This window comes from Paroedura picta, chromosome 12 (genome assembly GCF_049243985.1).
Source record: "Paroedura picta isolate Pp20150507F chromosome 12, Ppicta_v3.0, whole genome shotgun sequence".
In the NCBI taxonomy this organism is placed as follows: domain Eukaryota; kingdom Metazoa; phylum Chordata; class Lepidosauria; order Squamata; family Gekkonidae; genus Paroedura; species Paroedura picta.
In genome coordinates, this window is record NC_135380.1 from 16322663 (window position 1) to 16341983 (window position 19321).

Genomic DNA, 19321 nt, shown 5'->3' on the forward strand with positions numbered 1-19321 from the left:
ACCAACCAGAAGGACCTGGAGCTAAGAGTACTCACATCACACATTAAGCATTACAAAAATTGCATAAGAGGATTCTTGTCACCCCTGCTCCAGAGCTTCCTCAGCGACTAAAGGTGCTATTATGGCATTGGGAGCCCGGGAAGCGGGGGGTTCTGATTTGAATCCCATAACCCCTGTTTTATGGGTGGGAAGGGAAGAGCCCCCCCCCCCCAAATCCCTCCTTCCCTTAGTTTGCATCTGGCATTTAAACCCAGATTCAAGCCTGCTAATTACAAGTTCATTCTCCAAGGGTGTTGCAGTGATGGCCCAAGTCCCTATTGGGCTGGTTCTGTTCCCCGCTGGAGAAGGGACAAGAATTCCCATAGAAAGACAGAGGATCTCTCAAAGAAATGTATTAAGGCTGCAGCTTCAAGGGGAGCACATGTAACTGCAAGGTGCAAATCCTGCCTGTCTTACATTTCTACCCCGCTTGCTTTTTTCTCAGAACCAGTGGCGCCCAAAATGTTCCCTAAACAGCCCCACAATGATATCTTTCCTATATGCCTGCCGAGCCCTGCATTAAAAAGTAAACACCCGGACACCGTTCAGCAGGAATTATTCCCATGTTCCGGATTGCAGCCTTGCGCATTGCTTTGATTTTTGCCACAGGTGTCACAGAGGTAGTTTTAGGGGCTCTCTCCTTAGCAAACGTGCACAGCTGCTGTCCTCTTGCTTTTGGGACATTTGGACGCCGCTTGGCCCCGCTCAGCCTTCTAGAGTCTCTGCGCACGCGCACGCCTCAGCCTTCTGCCCTTCGCTTCCCTGACCTCTCCAAAATGGCCGCCCACGAGGCCCCGGCCCACGGGCCTGTGCCTGACCCCTCCTGCTCCCTCCTCCCGTTCTTATTGGCGGCTGGAGCTCCGCTCGGACTGCTGATTGGCTAGTGCCAGGAGCGCCGGTGTGTGGCGGAAGCGCCTTCAGGGGGAGAGCGGGGAGCCCCCCGCCCGGATTCGTCGGCCTGGCAGGGAATGTGGAGAGCTGGGATGGCTGCTGGTGAAGGCCTGGGCTCGGCGCTCCGGACGGTCAAGGAGCGGGTGCAGCAAGCGGCGGCCCGCAGGCCACAGGTGAGGAGCAGGAGGAGGAGGGAGGAGGAAAGGGAAAGAGCTGCTGGAGGTCCCTCTGCTGAGGCAGCAGGCTCGCGGGGCTTTCCAGAGGGGCCTGAATAGGGAGGGCGGTCTAGAAATGGAAGCGAGGAAGATATATATGGATAGTTGGACAGCTCGCTAGCTAGATGGATAGATACATAGATCAATAGATACATCGATAAAGGTGGAAATGCTCTGGATACATGCATGGCCTCTCACCCTCGAAAGTTCACTGTACTTTTGAGATTTCTCTTTTGTTTTTTAGTATGCTAATTTTGTGCACTCAGGAGGCTAGTACGGCTGCTCTTCTGGATTTAAAAAATGTTTGTATGATCTGTTGAAGTTGCTCTCTTCGGGGCCTAGAGCGTTCGGCGCAGTGGAACATAGATGCGTCCTTCCAACCTGCCCCCGCGAATGTGCAAAAAAAGTCAAGCATGGGAGCATTAAGTTAGCATAGTTCAGTGTATGGCATGCCATCTGCCCTATTGTGGCCACTTGAGGTATCCCTTTGAACCTGGTGAAAGATAGATTCTCCCCCTCTCTTAAAATGGGAGAGGTAGGGGGAAATCTGTTGGCCTCGGTCCGGTCTGAATTTTTTAAATCAGTGGAATCCCTGCAGATATAAGTAAACTTATAAAGCACCGGATACAATTGGGATTTCTCAAGTACTTGGGTATAACTGTTACAGCTTAATGTTTAAGAAAGAACTCTGGTTGCATCTGAAGAATTAGGTGTAGTGTGTTGTGGGGAGGGGAAGCTGCCATCCCTCTTTTACAAGGACCAACCAAAACTGATACAAAGTAATGAACAGATTCAAGTAATGACTAGTCTGACAAAGGGTGCTTGCACTCGAAAGCTCATGCCTTGAATAAATCTTTGTTGGTCTTAAAGGTGCTACTGGACTCTGATTTTAAAGTAACGAACAGTCTCTTTTGCTATTAAGTGGAGAAGAGGGAGGGATGGCCTGTTTTTTTAAATGAGTGGGAGCCAAGTGACAGCAGAGGAAACAAAGTTAGCTTTTGATATTGAGGAGGGTGGTCCTAGATATGGAAATGAGTGGTGCTGGCAAAAAGGCATTGTATGAATGTTCCCCGCCCTGAGCATCTGGAAGGGTGGGCTATAACTAAAACAAGGTCAAGCAAGCTAATTAATCAGTAAAAGGGTCAAAATGTACTTATTCCAGGCTGGTCAGCGAAAGCTGATTCTTTTAAAAAATGCTATGCATTTGTACAATACTACTGCATTAACTGGACTAATTTCAGAAATTGTTCTTCCCCCATGGTGTTAACTGGATTTTCTCCCTTCACTTCTGCTTGAAGTGCATCTCTGTCCTGGAGCTGGTAGCCAGAAGTGAAACTTCTTTGTTGCTGTTACTCATACATACAGGTTAAATAAATAAATAAAGTTCCTCTAGAAGCATTCTGGTTTTTGTGCAGCATGTATTTCATTGGAGTTAAATGCCAGCTTCAGACTAAAACAACAAACTTTCAGGGCACCTTAAAAGGCTAAAACATTTTATTATGGCACAGACTTTTATAAAACAGACCCCGCTTTGTGAGCTCACAAAACTTACAAAAGCTTCTGCTACAATACATTTCTTAACTGTAGAGGTGATCTAGTTGAAATGTGGTAACCTAAAAACATGTCAATGCCAGTTTCACATGCCTCGGTCATCCCTTGACACTGGCAGTCATCCAGTGATGAGTTTGGATGTATGAACTAGTCCGTGGAGCTGATCTTATATTCTCCATCCTGCTTGCCCACTGACCCCTTCTTCCTGTGCCAACAGAGCTTGCCTGCAGTGCAGCCTCGCCTGGTAGCCGTCAGTAAAACGAAACCTGCTGAAATGGTGATAGAAGCCTACAATCATGGACAGCGCAGTTTTGGTGAAAACTACGTGAGTATAGCTCATTCTTCCCCATTTTGGCCTTGGTTCTTCCCATCTCTGAACGAGTGTCACATCATTGCTCAAACTCTGATATGTCTCTTTCTTATCCAACCTCTCCATGACTCTAATAATAAATAAATAAATAAATAAATAAATAAATAAATAAATAAATAAATAAATAAATAAATAAATAAATAAATAAATAAATAAATAAATAAATAAATAAATAAATAAATAAATACAGAGCCCCAGAGCTCTTGTTGTAGTTCTGTAACCACTGCTGCAGTTTCATGAGGTTTCTAGACTTCTTCCCAACCCAGGGGCTAACAGCTAGCATTTCAGAGAACAACTCACTTGTTGCTCAATATATTCTGAAGCACATCTCACTCTTCTAATTTTTGGGATGGCTCCTGCCTGCCTTGAGAGTCAGGGCCATGCCCTTTGGATCTAAGAGTGGCGCAGTGTTGACTATCCCACAGGGCTCTGACAGGCTTCAACAAGGGATGTGATGACTCCAAATAAGTTGCTTGCTGTCCCTGATTCTCCAGTCACCTGGCACGTGTTTGCCTTTTTGATAAAGAGGCCTCTTCCACTGCTACGTAGCAACAAGCGCAGTTTGATTTCCTGATAACACTGAAGGTTCTGACAGCAGTGGTTATGAGTCTGGAAAGGGCCTGCCCTTCCATGCCTCGGATAACTTTCCTTTACATTGCATGGCCTTAGGAGTTTGTCCTCTCAGTCTGATATGACACCTATATGGTATAGTTGGCTGATTTCAGTTGTAGGGTTAAATGTAGTTGTAACATAGAAAATGAAATTATTGGGGGTGGGATCGTAGTGTGTACCATGTTGTATTTGGGGATGCGTGTACACATACAGGAGTAAGCTACTGCTTGTTCAAAGGGACTTTCAGTCCAATTCAGTCCATGCACAAAGGCCCTGTACGTTGGCAGTGCTGATGAAAAGGCTACAGATAAGAGACGGATATCTGTCTTGGACTGTGGTGGAGAACCTTCTCCTGAGCCTTGCTTGCCTTCTGTTGCCTGGTCTTGAAATTCACTCCCCAATTCAGTGTGGGTGCGGATCATAACTCATGGGATTCCACAGAGAGGCAAGAGCCGTCCAAATCTTAATCTGAAGACCTCTCTTCTCTAGGTTCAAGAATTGCTAGAAAAGGCATCTGACTCCAGAGTAAGTATATTGCATTTTTAATCCTTTTGCTTGTCTGTGTCAGTCTGTCATTGCAGAAAATAAAATTGTCCAGTATGCTTCCTTTGCGTAATTTAACTGCACCAGCAAAGCAGCTGTCTTCTTGTATGCAACCATTGCGATTAGATCACAGATGTTATGCTAACATGCCCAGTTCCTATGTTTTGTTTTCATGGATATATGTCGGGAACCCGCTTGCTAACTGAAAAAACAGGGTGCCCCTTTGAAGAAAACGTCACGCCAGGCCTGGTGAACGATACAACAGGAACAAGCTTTATTTCAGCAACGTGGAGTCCGCTGGTATGGAGTAAGAGCTTCCACCGAACTCCAGGTGGAAGCTCCCTTTTATACAAAACCCACCTCCTTAGGCTGTATTGCCCCACCCAGTACTTGCGGAGGGAACATGCTGATACAATCATGACTCATGCACATATGCGAGGTTTTCCGGGGTTCCTGATGGCCCATTTTCCTGGAACAAAGGGCCATCTCCGGGCCCTTGTCAAAAGGTGGAGGGGGACATTGAGGTTCTTTAGCGGCCATTGCCACCTCAACGATCGGGTGGGGCGCCCAGCTGCCGGCTTGCCTATGATCACCATGCCCTACCTCCGTGATCGCGGGCGCCTCTGATGGCGGGGTTCGGTCCCGTTCCCAAGCCACCAAGGACCGAACCACGACATTCTGCCCCCCCAAAGGTCCATTCTCCAACCCCCCGGGACGGCCAGGATACCGCTTGTGGAAACGTTCAGTGAGTCGGGGCGCAAGGACGTCCGCTGCCCAGACCCATTCCCGGTCCCCCAAAGCGAAGTCCTTCCATTCCACGAGGTACTGCAACTTCCCCCTGTGGAGTCTAGAGTCCAGGATATCCGCCACCTCGTGGTGCTCCCCCCCCGGCAGGACCTCGGGCGCTGGCGGGGAAAACACGGGGTGCCAAACGTCACCGTCCGGAGTTTTTTTTAGAAGGCTCACGTGAAAGACGGGATGGATGTGCCGGAGGTTCTTGGGGAGCTTGAGCTTGACCGAAACTTCGTTGATCGGGGCCAAGACCTCGAAAGGCCCCAAAAACCGAGGGCCTAGCTTCTTGCTGGGCAAATTCAACCGTAGGTTCCGGGTGGAAAGGTAAACTCGATCCCCCGGTCGGATCTCCTCAGCTGGTCGTCTCTTCCGGTCGGCGTCCTCTTTCTGCGCTGCCTTGACTTTGTGGAGCTGCTCCTGCAGCGACTTCCAGCAGCTCCCGGCACGCTTCCCCCACTCGCGAAGGTCGGCCGATTCCCGGGCGGGGACCTCTCCAAGCTCCGGGAAGTGTCTCAGGTCTGTCCCGTAGACGACGGCAAAAGGCGACATCTCCGTGCTGCTGTGGTCTGCGTTGTTGTACGCGAACTCGGCCAGGGGGAGCAGGGGCACCCAGGTGTCTTGATGATAGGAACCGAAACACCGCAAGTACTGCTCCAGTACTTGATTAACCCGCTCGGTCTGCCCGTCCGTCTGGGGGTGGTAAGCGGAGCTCAGCCCTTGCTCGATGTCTAACAGGCGCAGGAAAGCTTGCCAAAACCGGGACACGAATTGTGAGCCCCGATCGGAAATCACCTTGTCCGGCAGCCCGTGCAGTCGGAACACATGATCCAGGAACATCCGAGCCAACTGTGAAGCACTGGGGACACTGGCGCAAGGAATGAAATGGGCCTGTTTGGAAAATAGATCTACCACCACCCAGATCACCGTTTTCCCCTTGCTGGGAGGCAAGTCTGTTATAAAGTCCATGGAGATCACTGACCACGGCCGGGTCGGGACCTCGAGCGGGTGCAGCAGACCTTTCGGCTTGCCAACCCCCGGCTTGCAGGTCAGGCAGACAGGACAACCACTGACGTAAGCTTTTGTGTCCCGCCGCAGACTGGGCCACCAAAACCGCCGCCGGGCCAACTTCCAGGATTTTACGAAACCGAAGTGCCCGGCGGTCTTAGCATCGTGGCAGAGGCTGAGGGCTTCCCGTCGTAGCCCTTCCGGGACGTAGACAGCCTCCCCCCTCCGCCAGAGACCGGAGTCCAAAATCAAAGAGTCCCGGAGCTCAGCCAGCTCCTCGTCTGTCCCGTAGGCTGCCACTAGGCGGTCTCGGAGCGGGGCGGTCGCCGGGTCGGGCTCCCATTCCTCCCTGGCCCGACGCCTAGTGACGACCCCCCGTCCCAGCTGCTCCTCACCAAACACGGACCTGGTGCAGGGAGCGTACCCCTCCCCATAATGCGGCAGACGGGAGAGGGCGTCCGCGAGGAAATTCTCTTTGCCGGGGATGTGACCAAGCTTGAAATTGTACCGCGAAAAGAACTCCGCCCACCTCATCTGCTTGGCGTTCAGGGATCGCGGTTGCCGGAGCGCCTCCAGATTCTTGTGATCTGTCCAGACCTCGAACGGCTCCTCTGTTTCCTCCAGCCAATGCCGCCATTCGGTGAGGGCGAACTTAATCGCAAACGCCTCCTTCTCCCAGGTAGACCAGTTCCGCTCCGTTTCGGCGAATTTTCGTGAGAGGTAGGCCGCCGGCCTCAGCTGTCCCGCCTTGTCTCGCTGCAGGAGAACCGCCCCGGCTGCTGCGTCGCTGGCGTCGACTTGTACCACCATTGGCTGGGTTGGGTCGACGTGCAGTAGCGTGGGCTCAGACGCGAAAGCTTGCTTGAGGACCAGGAACGCTGCCTCCGATTTCTCATTCCAGCCGAGCGCTGCGCTGGGCCGCGTGGCGCGAGGACCTCTCCCCTTGGTACCTAGCAAGTCCGTGAGGGGAGCCACTACGGAGGAGTATCTGGGGATGAAGCCTCTAAAAAAGTTAGCAAACCCCAGGAAGCTTTGTAGCTGTTTCCGGGTGCGGGGCCTTTCCCAGGCCAGCACCGCCTGCACCTTCTCGGGGTCCATAGCTATGCCCTGGGCTGAGATGCGGTAGCCCAAATAGTCCAGGGAGGGACGGTGGAATTCGCACTTAGCCAGCTTCACGTATAGGTGGTTTGCCAGCAGGCGCTTTAACACCTCCCTCACCAGGGTCACGTGCTCTTGGGGATCTTGGCTGTAGATCAGGACGTCATCCAAATAAACCACCACCCCCTGAAACAGAAGGTCCTGCAACACCTCATTAATTAGACTCATGAAAACCCCAGGTGCCCCGCTTAAGCCGAACGGCATCACTTTAAATTCGAATTGTCCCAATTGACAGTTAAACGCTGTTTTCCACTCATCCCCCTCCCGGATGCGTACCCGGTAGTACGCCTCCCTTAGGTCCAGCTTAGTGAACAGAGTCCCTTTGCCCAGCCGGGCCAGCAAATCCGGGATCAGCGGGAGGGGGTAAGCGTTCCCCGCTGCGATGGCGTTGAGGCCCCGGTAGTCCTGGCACAGCCGTCGGGACCCATCCTTTTTCCGGACGAACAAGACTGGAGCTCCCATGGGACTGGAAGCGGGCCGGATGAAACCTCGGGCCAGATTTTTATCCAAAAACTCCCGGAGGTCCTTGAGCTCACCCTCACTCATCTTGTAGATGCGCCCTTTGGGTAGTACCGCCCCCTCTGGGATGTTGATAGCGCAGTCCGTGCGGCGGTGTGGGGGTAGCTCGTCCGCTTCCCGCTCGCTGAAAACGGCTGCGAGGTCTCGGTACTCTGGCGGGACCTCGGGCTCTGGTTTCTCCTGCTGCGCCGCCGCCGCTCCCCTGGGACGCGCCGCCGTCCTCTTGTGGCTGGAATTCTCGTGGGGGACCCGATGCCGTGCACCCACCGTCAAGTCGAACTTCAGGGTCCCCGCCCGCCAGTCCACCACGGGGTTGTGTTCCTTCAGCCAATCCAGGCCCAACACCGCCCGATATCCCGCTACGGGGACCTGGATCAGCCACCGCAGCTCTTGGTGGTCCCCTATGTGGATGGCGATAGGACCCACCTCCTCCCCGAAAGGTCCCCCCTGAATCGGGCTGCCGTCCATCTGGACGAAAACCAGGGGAACCTTCCGAATGCGCTTCGGTAGCCCCAAAGCCCGGGCTATCTGGGGGTGGACCATGCTGTGGTCGCATCCAGAGTCCAAAAGAGCCTCCCCCACCCAACTTAGTCCGTTCTCCGGGTTCCGGAGCTCTAAAATTACCACGTTCGGAGGTCGCGCCTCATGCTGCAGGGGTTTTCCCTCGCACCGCGGGACCTGCTGCCCGGCGCCGTCTACAGCAGGTCCTGGCCGTTTCCCGTCGCCTGGGCGCTTCCCGGTTCGTTGCGGAGGTCCTCTGCCCGGCGTGCCTGCTGGGGGCGTGTCGCACCTCCCCCCTGGGAGAGCCCGCGGTCCTCCCCCCCTTGCCGTTGGCACGCTGCTGCGAAATGTCCTGACCCCCCGCATTTCAGGCACAGACCTTCCCGGCGTCTCCTTTCCCGCTCGGGGTTCGGGGGTCGTTTGGGGCGAGAGTTGTCGGGGCCCGGTCTCGGCGCCTCGGCTGACCCGCCTTTGGCCTCCCGGGGGGGTGCGGCGGCCCAACCCAGGCTGGCTTCCAACTTGGCGACCACAAAACACCACCCCTCCAGTGTAGACAGATCTTCTTCCGTCCCCTTGATCACGGCCCATTCCCTGAGCTTCGGGTTAAGGCCCTCCCGGAAGTACTCGATTTGGGTCTCCTCGTTCCAGGAGAACACCTTGCCTGCTTCCCTCCGGAAAATGTCTATATAGTCCATAACCCCCCTAGTACCCTGTCGAAGTCCCTTGATCCGACTCTTTGCCTTGTCCTCAGCCTGGGGGTCCTGGAATCGTCGGCGGAGCGCGACCACGAAGTCCTGCAGGTCCCGAGTTGCCGGGTCGCCGCGCTCGGCCAACCCTAGGTACCACTGACCCGCCTTGCCCTGGAGACACGAGGCCACCCCCCAGACCAAGTCCTCGGAGTCCTCATACCGGTCTCCATACCTCCGGGCATGCGTCAGCGCGTGGAGGAGGAACTGCGGGAGGTCGTCCGGCGTCCCGTCGAAACGCGCCTTAAGCTCTGGGGGGGAACGTTTTGGAGAGTAGTCCGACCCCCTCCGGATCCGGGATTCTCGGCGTCCGCCGTCTCGTCCTGCTCCGCTCCACCGGCTACCAACTTGCCCAACGACGCCGTGCCGCTCCCTGCCTTGCACGTCGCTCCTGCGTTGGTCCGGCTCTCGCCGCCCCGTCGGCTCACCCGCTCCCCCGAGATCCTCTGCTATCTCGCCTCTCCGCTGGCCGTCTCGCCTACTCGGGACTGAAAACTGCTCCGGGTCGGGGTCCGGGGCCCGCTCACCAGTACCGGGCTCGTCCTCGTCGCTGGAGACGTCCTCACTCGACGCGATCCCCTCCGCCGTTGTATTACCAGTCCCCCCGGGCCCGGCCCGAGCTTGCTCACGGGCTTCAGCTGCCTGCAAGCGCCTGGCCAAGTCCGCCATGGCCCGCCGCAGGTCCTCTAGGGATTCCTCAGGTCCTACCGGGCGAAGCGCCTGCCTCAGCTGGGTGTCCCAGGTTGGGGCCAACCCCCCAGACCTCGGCGCGCTCCCCGCCGTGCTTGGGAAACCCATGGCCCGGCGCCTTCCCTTGGCCGCCGTTGCCGAGGGTCTCGGGGTCCCGGACAGCTGCTCCTGGCCCCCCGATTTTCGGAGGAAATCTCCCGGGGACATTAAACTCATGTTCCCGGGGTTCGTGGGGGTCGAGACCGCCCCGTTGCTTGAAAACGCCATCCTCTGGATCCGTCCCGATAAGCGCTCGGATGCGATGCCGACCCTGGAGTTCGGTGGAAGCTCTTACGATGTCGGGAACCCGCTTGCTAACTGAAAAAACAGGGTGCCCCTTTGAAGAAAACGTCACGCCAGGCCTGGTGAACGATACAACAGGAACAAGCTTTATTTCAGCAACGTGGAGTCCGCTGGTATGGAGTAAGAGCTTCCACCGAACTCCAGGTGGAAGCTCCCTTTTATACAAAACCCACCTCCTTAGGCTGTATTGCCCCACCCAGTACTTGCGGAGGGAACATGCTGATACAATCATGACTCATGCACATATGCGAGGTTTTCCGGGGTTCCTGATGGCCCATTTTCCTGGAACAAAGGGCCATCTCCGGGCCCTTGTCAAAAGGTGGAGGGGGACATTGAGGTTCTTTAGCGGCCATTGCCACCTCAACGATCGGGTGGGGCGCCCAGCTGCCGGCTTGCCTATGATCACCATGCCCTACCTCCGTGATCGCGGGCGCCTCTGATGGCGGGGTTCGGTCCCGTTCCCAAGCCACCAAGGACCGAACCACGACAATATATTACCAGAAGGCCTGTTGACCAACTAAGAACGCTGTAGGTTAACTGCATGTGTTTCAGCAAGCACTCATCTTGTCAGGTGCCAATGATGGATCATCTTGCTGTCTGTTGAATAGTCAGAAAGGGCCAGGCAACAGTAATTTCCCCAGAGATTTCAAGGCAGCACACAAAACATCGACATTAACAGTATAACACAAAATAAAACAATAAATAACAAATTAGTAGCATTATGCAACAGCAGCCTCCAGATATTCACTGCCCATAAGTCTCCAGATCTAGGGGGTTGTTCCTTGTACAGATCCTATGACCCTGGGAATAATCTTGTGGGAATTGGAAAGGGCTACTGGAATGGAGGAGAATGTAGGGGAAATTCCACACATGGCTGGTGTGACATGGGCCAATGTGTCAAAGCTGCACTAGGTAAATAAAACTTCCATGTTCCCAGACGGTGTATTGTTGAACACCAGTTGTTGCAGGCAAACGCACAGATTTGTTGTCTGTGTGCTCTACTTCCTGAAAACAAGTGGGTGCCCACTGTTGGTCAGAGGATGATGGAGGAGATGGATCTTTGGACTAGATGGAACAGCAGCCCATGTTATATTAGATATAACTAGATCAGAGATTAAATCATGAAGTAATGCTTAATTCTCTGGCCTTGGTGGGGAAAGTTCCAAGTTTTCAATCATCCGTGTGCTTCAAGTTGGGCTGCTGATGCTTAGGGATATGCAACTTTCCTTCTCTGTCCATTGCTGTCCCTTTTACAGAACTGATTCTAGCTCCAAAACACTTGATTGAGGGCAGGACTAGAAATTTGTCAGTTTTAAAGTCCTAGGAAAGGCTGAGTCACAAAATCAGTCCCAGCAGAGATGAATAACACTTAGCAGTATTGGAGCTGACTACTTTTGGAATGGGTTACGCATCTGAGGCTTCCAGTGAGGGTTCTGCATATCATCCTGTATCCCCATGTAAAAAGCATTGTTCAGTCCAAATGCTTTTGTGCAGGGCCGTGCTTCAAAGCTAACGCACCACGTCTTTCTTTCTTTAGATCTTGTCGTCTTGTCCGGAGATTAAATGGCATTTCATAGGCCACCTTCAGAAAGGCAATGTCAACAAGCTGATTGGTAATCTTAATTTCTTTGTGGATGGGAAGGCAACACACTGTGATAGGGAGGTGGAAGAGAAAGGGATTTTGGTAATAGGCTTCCTGGGGCACACTAGCAGTAATGCCTCTGACTCAACCTGATAAGTACTAATTTTGGAAAGGAGCTGAATTGCACAGTGCAGAATGTTAGCAGAGCTGGTGTAGGGTTGTGCTGTTGCAACATTTCTCCTAGGAGGCCTTGGCAAGGTGTTCTGTTCATGCTTAATGTCTGGCCAACTGAAGTCTTTTGGAAAGCAGAAGAAAATGTTCCCATGAGTCTCAACTGAGCAGTATTCCTGTGTTGTTGTTTTGATGTTTGACTCGCTTCCCTGACCCATCTGGAAACCATACCACAGCAGACACCTTTCTCAGATGCTTTCTGGCCTGGGTGCACTGATTGTTAAACCAGCGATTCTTAACCTTTAAACCACTACCACCCACCAAGTACCCAGCTTTCTCATCAAATACCTCCCAAGCCACAAATGGAACGACTAGGACATAAAAGCAGTTCTCCAGACAAGGGAACTGTTTTTATATAGGTATATTTATGAGATATGCGTATGGTACACAGATTTCAGAAGTTCATTTCATGAGATTTTTGTGCCTGATGGCCGTCAGCCAACACCTTAATGTTCAGTTTGATTCCTGTTTGCCATGTGCTGCCTTAAAAGGAGGGGGGCTTCATCCTCAGAGAGGGGCAAAGAACGTAAAATTGTTCACTGGCTATAGAAGCCACTGGAAGCGGAAGAGCCTAAAACCTTGCGTGTGTCCCACATGCCCCCAAAGGTTTTGAATGCCCCCCTTAGATTTGTAGAACAAAACTTCAGGAGCAGCTTAAAAGACCAACAGTTCATCCCAGTATAAACTTCCAACAGTCAAAGTATCTGACAAAGGGAATTTTGACTCTGTACCCTGGGACTTTTAGGTATTACTATAGTCAATGTTTGCCTTTTGTGGCGTAGCGTGGTAAGGCAGCAGACATGCAGTCTGAAAGCTCTGCCCATCAGGCTGGGAGTTCGATCCCAGTAGCCGGCTCAAGGTTGACTCAGCCTTCCATCCTTCCGAGGTCGGTAAAATGAGTACCCAGCTTGCTGGGCGGTAAACAGTAATGATTGGGGAAGGCACTGGCAAACCACCCTGTATTGAGTCTGCCATGAAAACGCTGGAGGGCGTCACCCCAAGGGTCAGGCATGACCTGGTGCTTGCACAGGGGATACCTTTACCTTTTTATAGTCAATGCTTATTCTAAAGCTATATATTTGACATGACTACTGATTTGAAACTGTCCTCTAGGTTTGTAGATAGATCTCAATAAGAATCACTGGCTAATAAAATGTAAACAGGCTTTGGCTGTTCTGCAGACCTGTTGTTTAAATGGGGCAGATTACCAGGCCCTGAATGCAAATGTGGTGCAGCCTGCCAAACTATTTTCCATCTGTCACAGGAATGTGAATGTTGTGCTTTCCAGGGAGATGTGACAGAGCTCTTTGAACTTTCCCTAGCTGCAATTGAGTGGATTGAAATTTTAGATACTAGTATTTAGGGAGATTGCCCAATCAGTCTGCATACCCATTGTATCAACTTGGTAAGGTATATATTATTAATAGGATTCCAGTTTTAGTCTGGTGAGAGAGTGACCCTGCATTGAAACCACAGTGGCCTACTTGCTGCTTTCTCGGGGGTAGTATGTGTTTGTGTGTGTGTGATTTTAGTCACGCATTAGCTGACTTGGAACTGAAGGAAGACTAATCTCTTCTCCAAAAGCAAGGATGCCTTCTGATTCTGAAAAAAAAAAAAAAAAACAAGCACGGGAGACATCTCCATGGGGCAGCATCAGCAGCGCCTTGTCGGAGAGCGATTGGGGTTCACAGCATCAAGCTCCTGAAGCAGAGAGTAGGGCCAGGCTCAATAACATAGACCTTGCTTCGGTCTTAGTGAGCTTGCAAACAGGACATTCACTGTGCTTCAGTTGTCTCAAGCCTTTGTCCTGGTAGAACTAAAGTCGATCTCCCACAAGGTCCCTTTGGGGTATGGAGGCTCTGCAGCTGGGATCATCTGGGTTTTCCTCCTTAGAGCTGAAGGAAGCTGTGGGGGTGGTACAGCATGGGGCAAGGGTTATTTAATTCTTTGAGTTTTGGTTGTGGGAGTCACCGAAATAAAAATTTCACCCATCTGTCCGCTTTTCCGATGTGGCTGCCGCTAGCTTCAGGGATTTCCAGCTCATGGGACTGACTTGTCACATGTAGTTTGACCTTTAAACACTGTCTTGCTGCACCACGCTTTATTGTTGTAGCCAAAGGCCATTGCATAACATGCTGAGATCGTAAGAACATCACATCCAGTCTAGTTAAGGCCACGAACAGAACAGAGAACTCAGGTACATATATCCAGACGAGTCAGAGCATCGCTCACAGTTTTTTTAAAAAATAGCATATTTCGATCCATTTCCCAATCTCTAATCTACTCAGATGGTTTTGGATGCAATTTTGAACAAAGCAGCCCCATCTGTTTCAGTTTTGTCTTTATCAGACAGCAGATAAACAGCTGTATCCTTTGACAACCCACCAACACACTGAGAAAGTTGAAAAGACAAAAATAAACCACCATCCTCTTGGGCAATCATACAATGGACAAAGAGTGTTCTTTCTGTTGTGCTGTGTGTTCTACAAAAGGCTTCCTGCCAGAACACGAGGGCAAGCAGTAACCAATGTGCAAGAGTGGTAAGAAAAGATCCCCTTTTCCTCCCCAAGGGAAAGTGGCCATTTTTCATTTTGTCCCGTCCCTAGGATAACCTTTTGTCCAAGGTGTGTGCTGCTTTCTAGTGTGGCCAACGTTGCTATGATGTGTCTTCGATTTGTCTAGCTGTGCCCAACCTATTTATGCTGGAAACGGTGGATTCTGTAAAACTGGCAGACAGACTGAACAGTTCTTGGCAGAAGAAAGGTTCCTTGGAGAGGCTGAAAATCATGGTCCAAGTGAACACCAGTGGGGAGGACAGTAAGTAGCTCGGATGCTGTTCACCTGCCTCTTAACCATGTTCCAAGAGCGCGTGAACCAAATGTTCAATCTTATTTTAAAGGGCTGCTGTCATTTAAATCCAAAGCTCTGTTTGTCTTTGATACATGACTGAGGAATAACGTCCAGCCTGGATGTAATTTCGTAATCCTAAATTTTGTTCTTTGCCAGAAGGCAGAATCCTACCCGTGCAGGCCTCTGTCTTGCCTTGTATCATTTTCACAATCGGAGAGCATTGTTTATGACAAAGGCCAGCACATCAAGTTATGCCAAATGACACTAGCTTGCAAGCACTGGGCTGGCAGAGCTGTGAAGGCTGAACAATTCAGCAATTTTGCTTCATATGTAAAATGCAGGGATATTCAAACAACTGTAGATATTTGTCCCTCTGCCCGTGCCTACTTAGTCCATGGAACCAGTTGCTGCAAGACGCAGTGATGGAGGCTGGCTTACGTGTCTTAAAAAGGGAGCGAGACAAATTCATGAAGAATGGTTCTATCGATGGCTATTAAGGCTAAAAGAAGCGTCTGTTCGATAGAGCGTGTTTCTCGGAGTACCAGTTTGCTCTGTGCCTCTGCTTGTGGGTTTCCTGGAGGTATCTGGCCACTGATGGATGCTGGACTAGGTTAATCTTTGGGGTTTGATCCAGCGGATGTTTGTCATACTGGAGGGGCAAGGTGTTCTTTTCAGTTGGAGTCCAGATTTCAGAGTCGTGGGCTGCAAATCCTCAGGAAGGTTCACCAGGAAGGCAAGACTAGCATACCTCTACTTCACCTTCTGTTTTGCTTCTTGTACAGCTTTTTAGCTGGGGGCACTTTGAGATAGGGTTCATCTGCAAGGGAAGTAGAGCCTGCCCATCTCTTGGGCGAAGAGTGCCCATCTGTCTCCACTGTGTGATGCTCAACTTCTCTTTCCAGGTAAGCATGGCCTGCCGCCTGGTGAGACGGTGACGACTGTGGCGCATATCGTCCAGAAGTGCCCAAGCCTGGAATTTGTGGGCTTGATGACAATTGGCAGTTTGGGGCATGATCTCAGTCAGGGACCCAATCCTGACTTCCAGGTATGTCTGGCCTTGAAAGATTCCACAATCAAGGAACTGGAAGACAAAACTTAGTTGCATCCATCCATCCATCCATCCATCCATCCATTCTCTCTTCTTGGTCTTCCTCCAGCTGTTGATCTCCTTGCGTCAAGAAGTGTGTGAAAAGCTCCATATCCCGATTGAGAAGGTTGAGCTGAGCATGGGGATGTCGACAGACTTTCAGCATGCAGTAAGTCTGGCCTCTTTCTTGCTTAGGGACCCCTTTCATAGGGGCTGGGGCTCAGTGGCAGAGCACACTGTTTGCACACTGTTTGCATGCTGATCGAAGCCTGGAATTGCCACTTGAAGTCTTTAAGCAGCAGGTGCCAGGAGAGAATGTTCTCTTCTGAAACCCCAGAGGGTCTCTGGAGGTCCGCACAGGCCCATCCATGCAGCCAAGAAGCAGATGGCCCGCTTTCAAGTCCTAGTATATCAATGGGATCAATACAAGATGTTCACTAAAGTCCTATCAAGAAAACTGTATTTTTCTTTTTGGCGAATGCTTTAGAATGCTCTTTAGGAGCAGGATTGGAATCCACAAACAGGTTGCATTGAGCAGTGGGTTGGACTAGATGGCCTGTATGCCCCCTTTCCAGTTCTTTGATTCTATAAACATCCTCATATCCTTCATGCTTTTACCTCTGTGCAGATTGAAGTCGGATCCACCAACGTGAGAATCGGCAGTACGATCTTTGGCGAACGCGATTACCCCAACCAGCCTTCCAGCGGCAAGACCTTAGGAGAAATTAAAGAGAAACTGGAGAACTTGACAGTGCAGGAGCACTAATGCGAGAAGGCCACGGTGGTTCCCTCCCCTGGTGGCGGGAATGCGGACCTTACTATGCACTTGAATTCCTCCCCTTGTGCTGACCAGTGTGGGGCGCTATCAGGTAATCGGAAGGTGTCACAAGCGCCTCAGTTACCTGTAACTTTGTTATTGTGTATCCATAGAAATTGGATTTTTTTAACCAGCAAATGAACACCTGTGATTGACAAGTGACTTTTGGTACCTTAGCTACAGTGACTTTAGATAGCTCTACCGGATAACCAGCTGACTTAAGCCCTACTAGGTCTGGGCGTAAAACCATTTCCAGCCGTGACCATCCAACATTTCTAACCGGAGAAGTGGGTTTCCTCCTTCCCCGGAGGCTGGAATCCCTCCTGTGCAGGGATGCCTCTGGCACACTTGGCCCCATTTCCCCACAAAGCGCTGTGCGTGGGCTGCGGCGTCCTTACGGCAGTCTCCCGTAGATGCTTAATGCCACTCAAGAACTTCAGTAGCCGCCCGGTGTGAATGAGCCACTAAGGAGAGATGGGGAAGGATGTACTTACACGTGCAAGTTAAGGAGATTTTGGTTAGTATTTTTGAGCCACAGAGTTGGGAAAGGCGAAGGGGTTTTAGGGTTGAACCTGCCCTCCAAAGACTGGCATTGCCAGCTCCAATCACTTAGCTACATATCACAAACTTTTCTCCTGTGACAAAGCTGCTCCCTCCCCCACCCTCCTGGGCGCACGTAATTCTGCTAGGTAGCGGTACGCTTCCACTAGCCAAATAGCAGGGAATCCCTGACTGCATCTGACTTGCTCTGAGATCTCGGCCAAGTCACTGAACCATTCCGTGCCTGCGTCCCCTATATGAGAAACGGGGCTCACCTACCTCACGTGGGAGACCGCGAGGCTGCCGTGTCCAGAAGGTATGTTCGGAATGCCTCCCCCAGGCCCACTCCCCCCCCCCCCACCCACCCAGGAGGGAAGGCACCAGCTGTAGTGTAAAACAGGCTTGTGCATCAATCCAAAAAAAAAAAAATCTAGCCACCCACAATTGTATTTATTCTGTTGGACACACTTGTTTGCCCGTACTTCTGTATCTGTGTCGCAAGGCTCCTTGCGTGGTGGGTTTGCAAGTGGCTCATGTGCAAGGAACGACAGGTGAGCGCAAAGCAGTTGACAGCCCAGATGCTGGGCCCACTTGGAAGGAAGAACAGAGAGCTGGATCGCCACTGTACATACTGCTCCACGATCGTAAGGAGATTAGTCTGAAGCAGCCGGGCCTGTTGCTTCACCAAGACTTCATCCAAGCATCCATCTCCCGTCTTTGAGGCACCCCACTCAGTGAAAATGTTTACAGTGGAATCTGTTTTGTAACTCACCTATTGACAATCTATTCCGAGGCCCAGCCTGCTGCTAAAATGACTGTAGTCCTTGGTAGAAATGCCCTTCTGTCCTCTTCCCTGTAGCAAAAAGCTTCGTGCCTGGTGTGTCTTTTTCGGTTTAATCTAGCTGTGGGGCTTGTGTCAAGTTCCTGGACGTAACCGAATGTAACTGCAAATGACGAACGTCCAGCCAAGGTGTGTCCCCCACTCCATAGGTGCAATGCTGACTGCAGTCCGAACTGCCCTGAAGTTCCACAGTACAGTGTTTTCATTGTGTTGAGACTAAATCCAGTTGTGGATTGGAATACTGTACCATCTGTGCCAGTTGCAAAGCTATTAAAGATGTTATTTTTATGTCCCCTGTCTCGTGAGTGATTGGCAAAGGCTGCCCGTTGGCAATCAGCTTTCCCTGCTGTCTCAGGAAAGTCATGTTTATCTTACCCTTCCTGCAAGGAGGTAGGGGCAGTGTGCATGGTTTTCCTCTGTTATCTTTACAGCCTTGTAAGGGAGGCTGAGATATTAGCCCGACAAAATCCAGATTTCATGACAGAGTAGAAACTTGGACTCAAGTTTCAGGACACCACTCTGATCACTACTCCACACTGCATTTCCTGTTCTACTGGGATTGCTTGCATGCAGCTCCTGGAATACCCATCTCTAGCAGATCAGTTTCAGGCTCAATTTGCAAGTTGGCCCAAGTTGCTGAGGCAGTGATGTCAGAGTTCATGCTCTGCAATTTCCCCACTGTCGCAAGTCAGTTAGGGCTAGATGAACATCCCGTATTTTCATTCTTTTCTGCCCATTTACCTTTTTGACGGGCTTGATTCCTTGTGGATTCATTGCTCGTGTGGTCAGTGTGCATCATTTTATATGCAACTGGGTACATATTATATCCAAATGCATAATGGGAGAAATTCAGCTACACAAAACGGCGTGGTACGGAAACCGAAAGGGAGTCAAAGGAGTCTTGAAAGCTACACCCCGAAACGCGTGTTGGTCTCTTAAGATCAGGGGTAGCCCAACTGCGGCCCTCCATATGTCCATGGACTGCAATTCCCATGAGCCCCTGCCAGCAAATGCTGGCAGAGGCTCATGGGAATTGCAGTCCATGGACATATGGAGGGCCGCAGTTAGACAAACCCTGCTGAAGTTGCTATTGGACACTCCAATCCAACTGATCATCATGAGTTTGATTGGAACGATGGAGAAATGAAATTGAGATCAACTTTATTAGGGTGAAACGGCACAGAGGAGAAATCGGCAGTCTTCCGAAAAACAAACATCTCCGTTGGTACAAGAAATACCCAACCGTGACTTAGTGTTGGCTGTGGGGGAGGAAGGGAAAGTGGCTTGAAATGTATTTGAGGGCAGGCTGGCAGCAGAGGCAGAGGGCATCAGCTATGAGTGAGAACAGACCTGTTGGACGAGCTTTTGTGGAGAAGAGGGGAAAGAGTTGCAAGGGGAA

The 19321-nt window shown here is 51.2% G+C and overlaps 1 protein-coding gene across 1 annotated transcript; it reads left to right on the forward strand.

Annotated features, from left to right (window-relative positions):
• Positions 1 to 801: 801 nt before the first annotated feature.
• Positions 802 to 18210, forward strand: PLPBP (pyridoxal phosphate binding protein). The gene is made up of 8 exons (XM_077305407.1): positions 802 to 1103; positions 2914 to 3021; positions 4168 to 4203; positions 11512 to 11587; positions 14470 to 14604; positions 15540 to 15682; positions 15795 to 15893; positions 16353 to 18210. The coding sequence occupies exons 1-8, from the start codon at positions 1008 to 1010 to the stop codon at positions 16488 to 16490; spliced, it is 831 nt and encodes a 276-aa protein (XP_077161522.1). The 5' UTR covers positions 802 to 1007; the 3' UTR covers positions 16491 to 18210.
• Positions 18211 to 19321: the final 1111 nt, after the last annotated feature.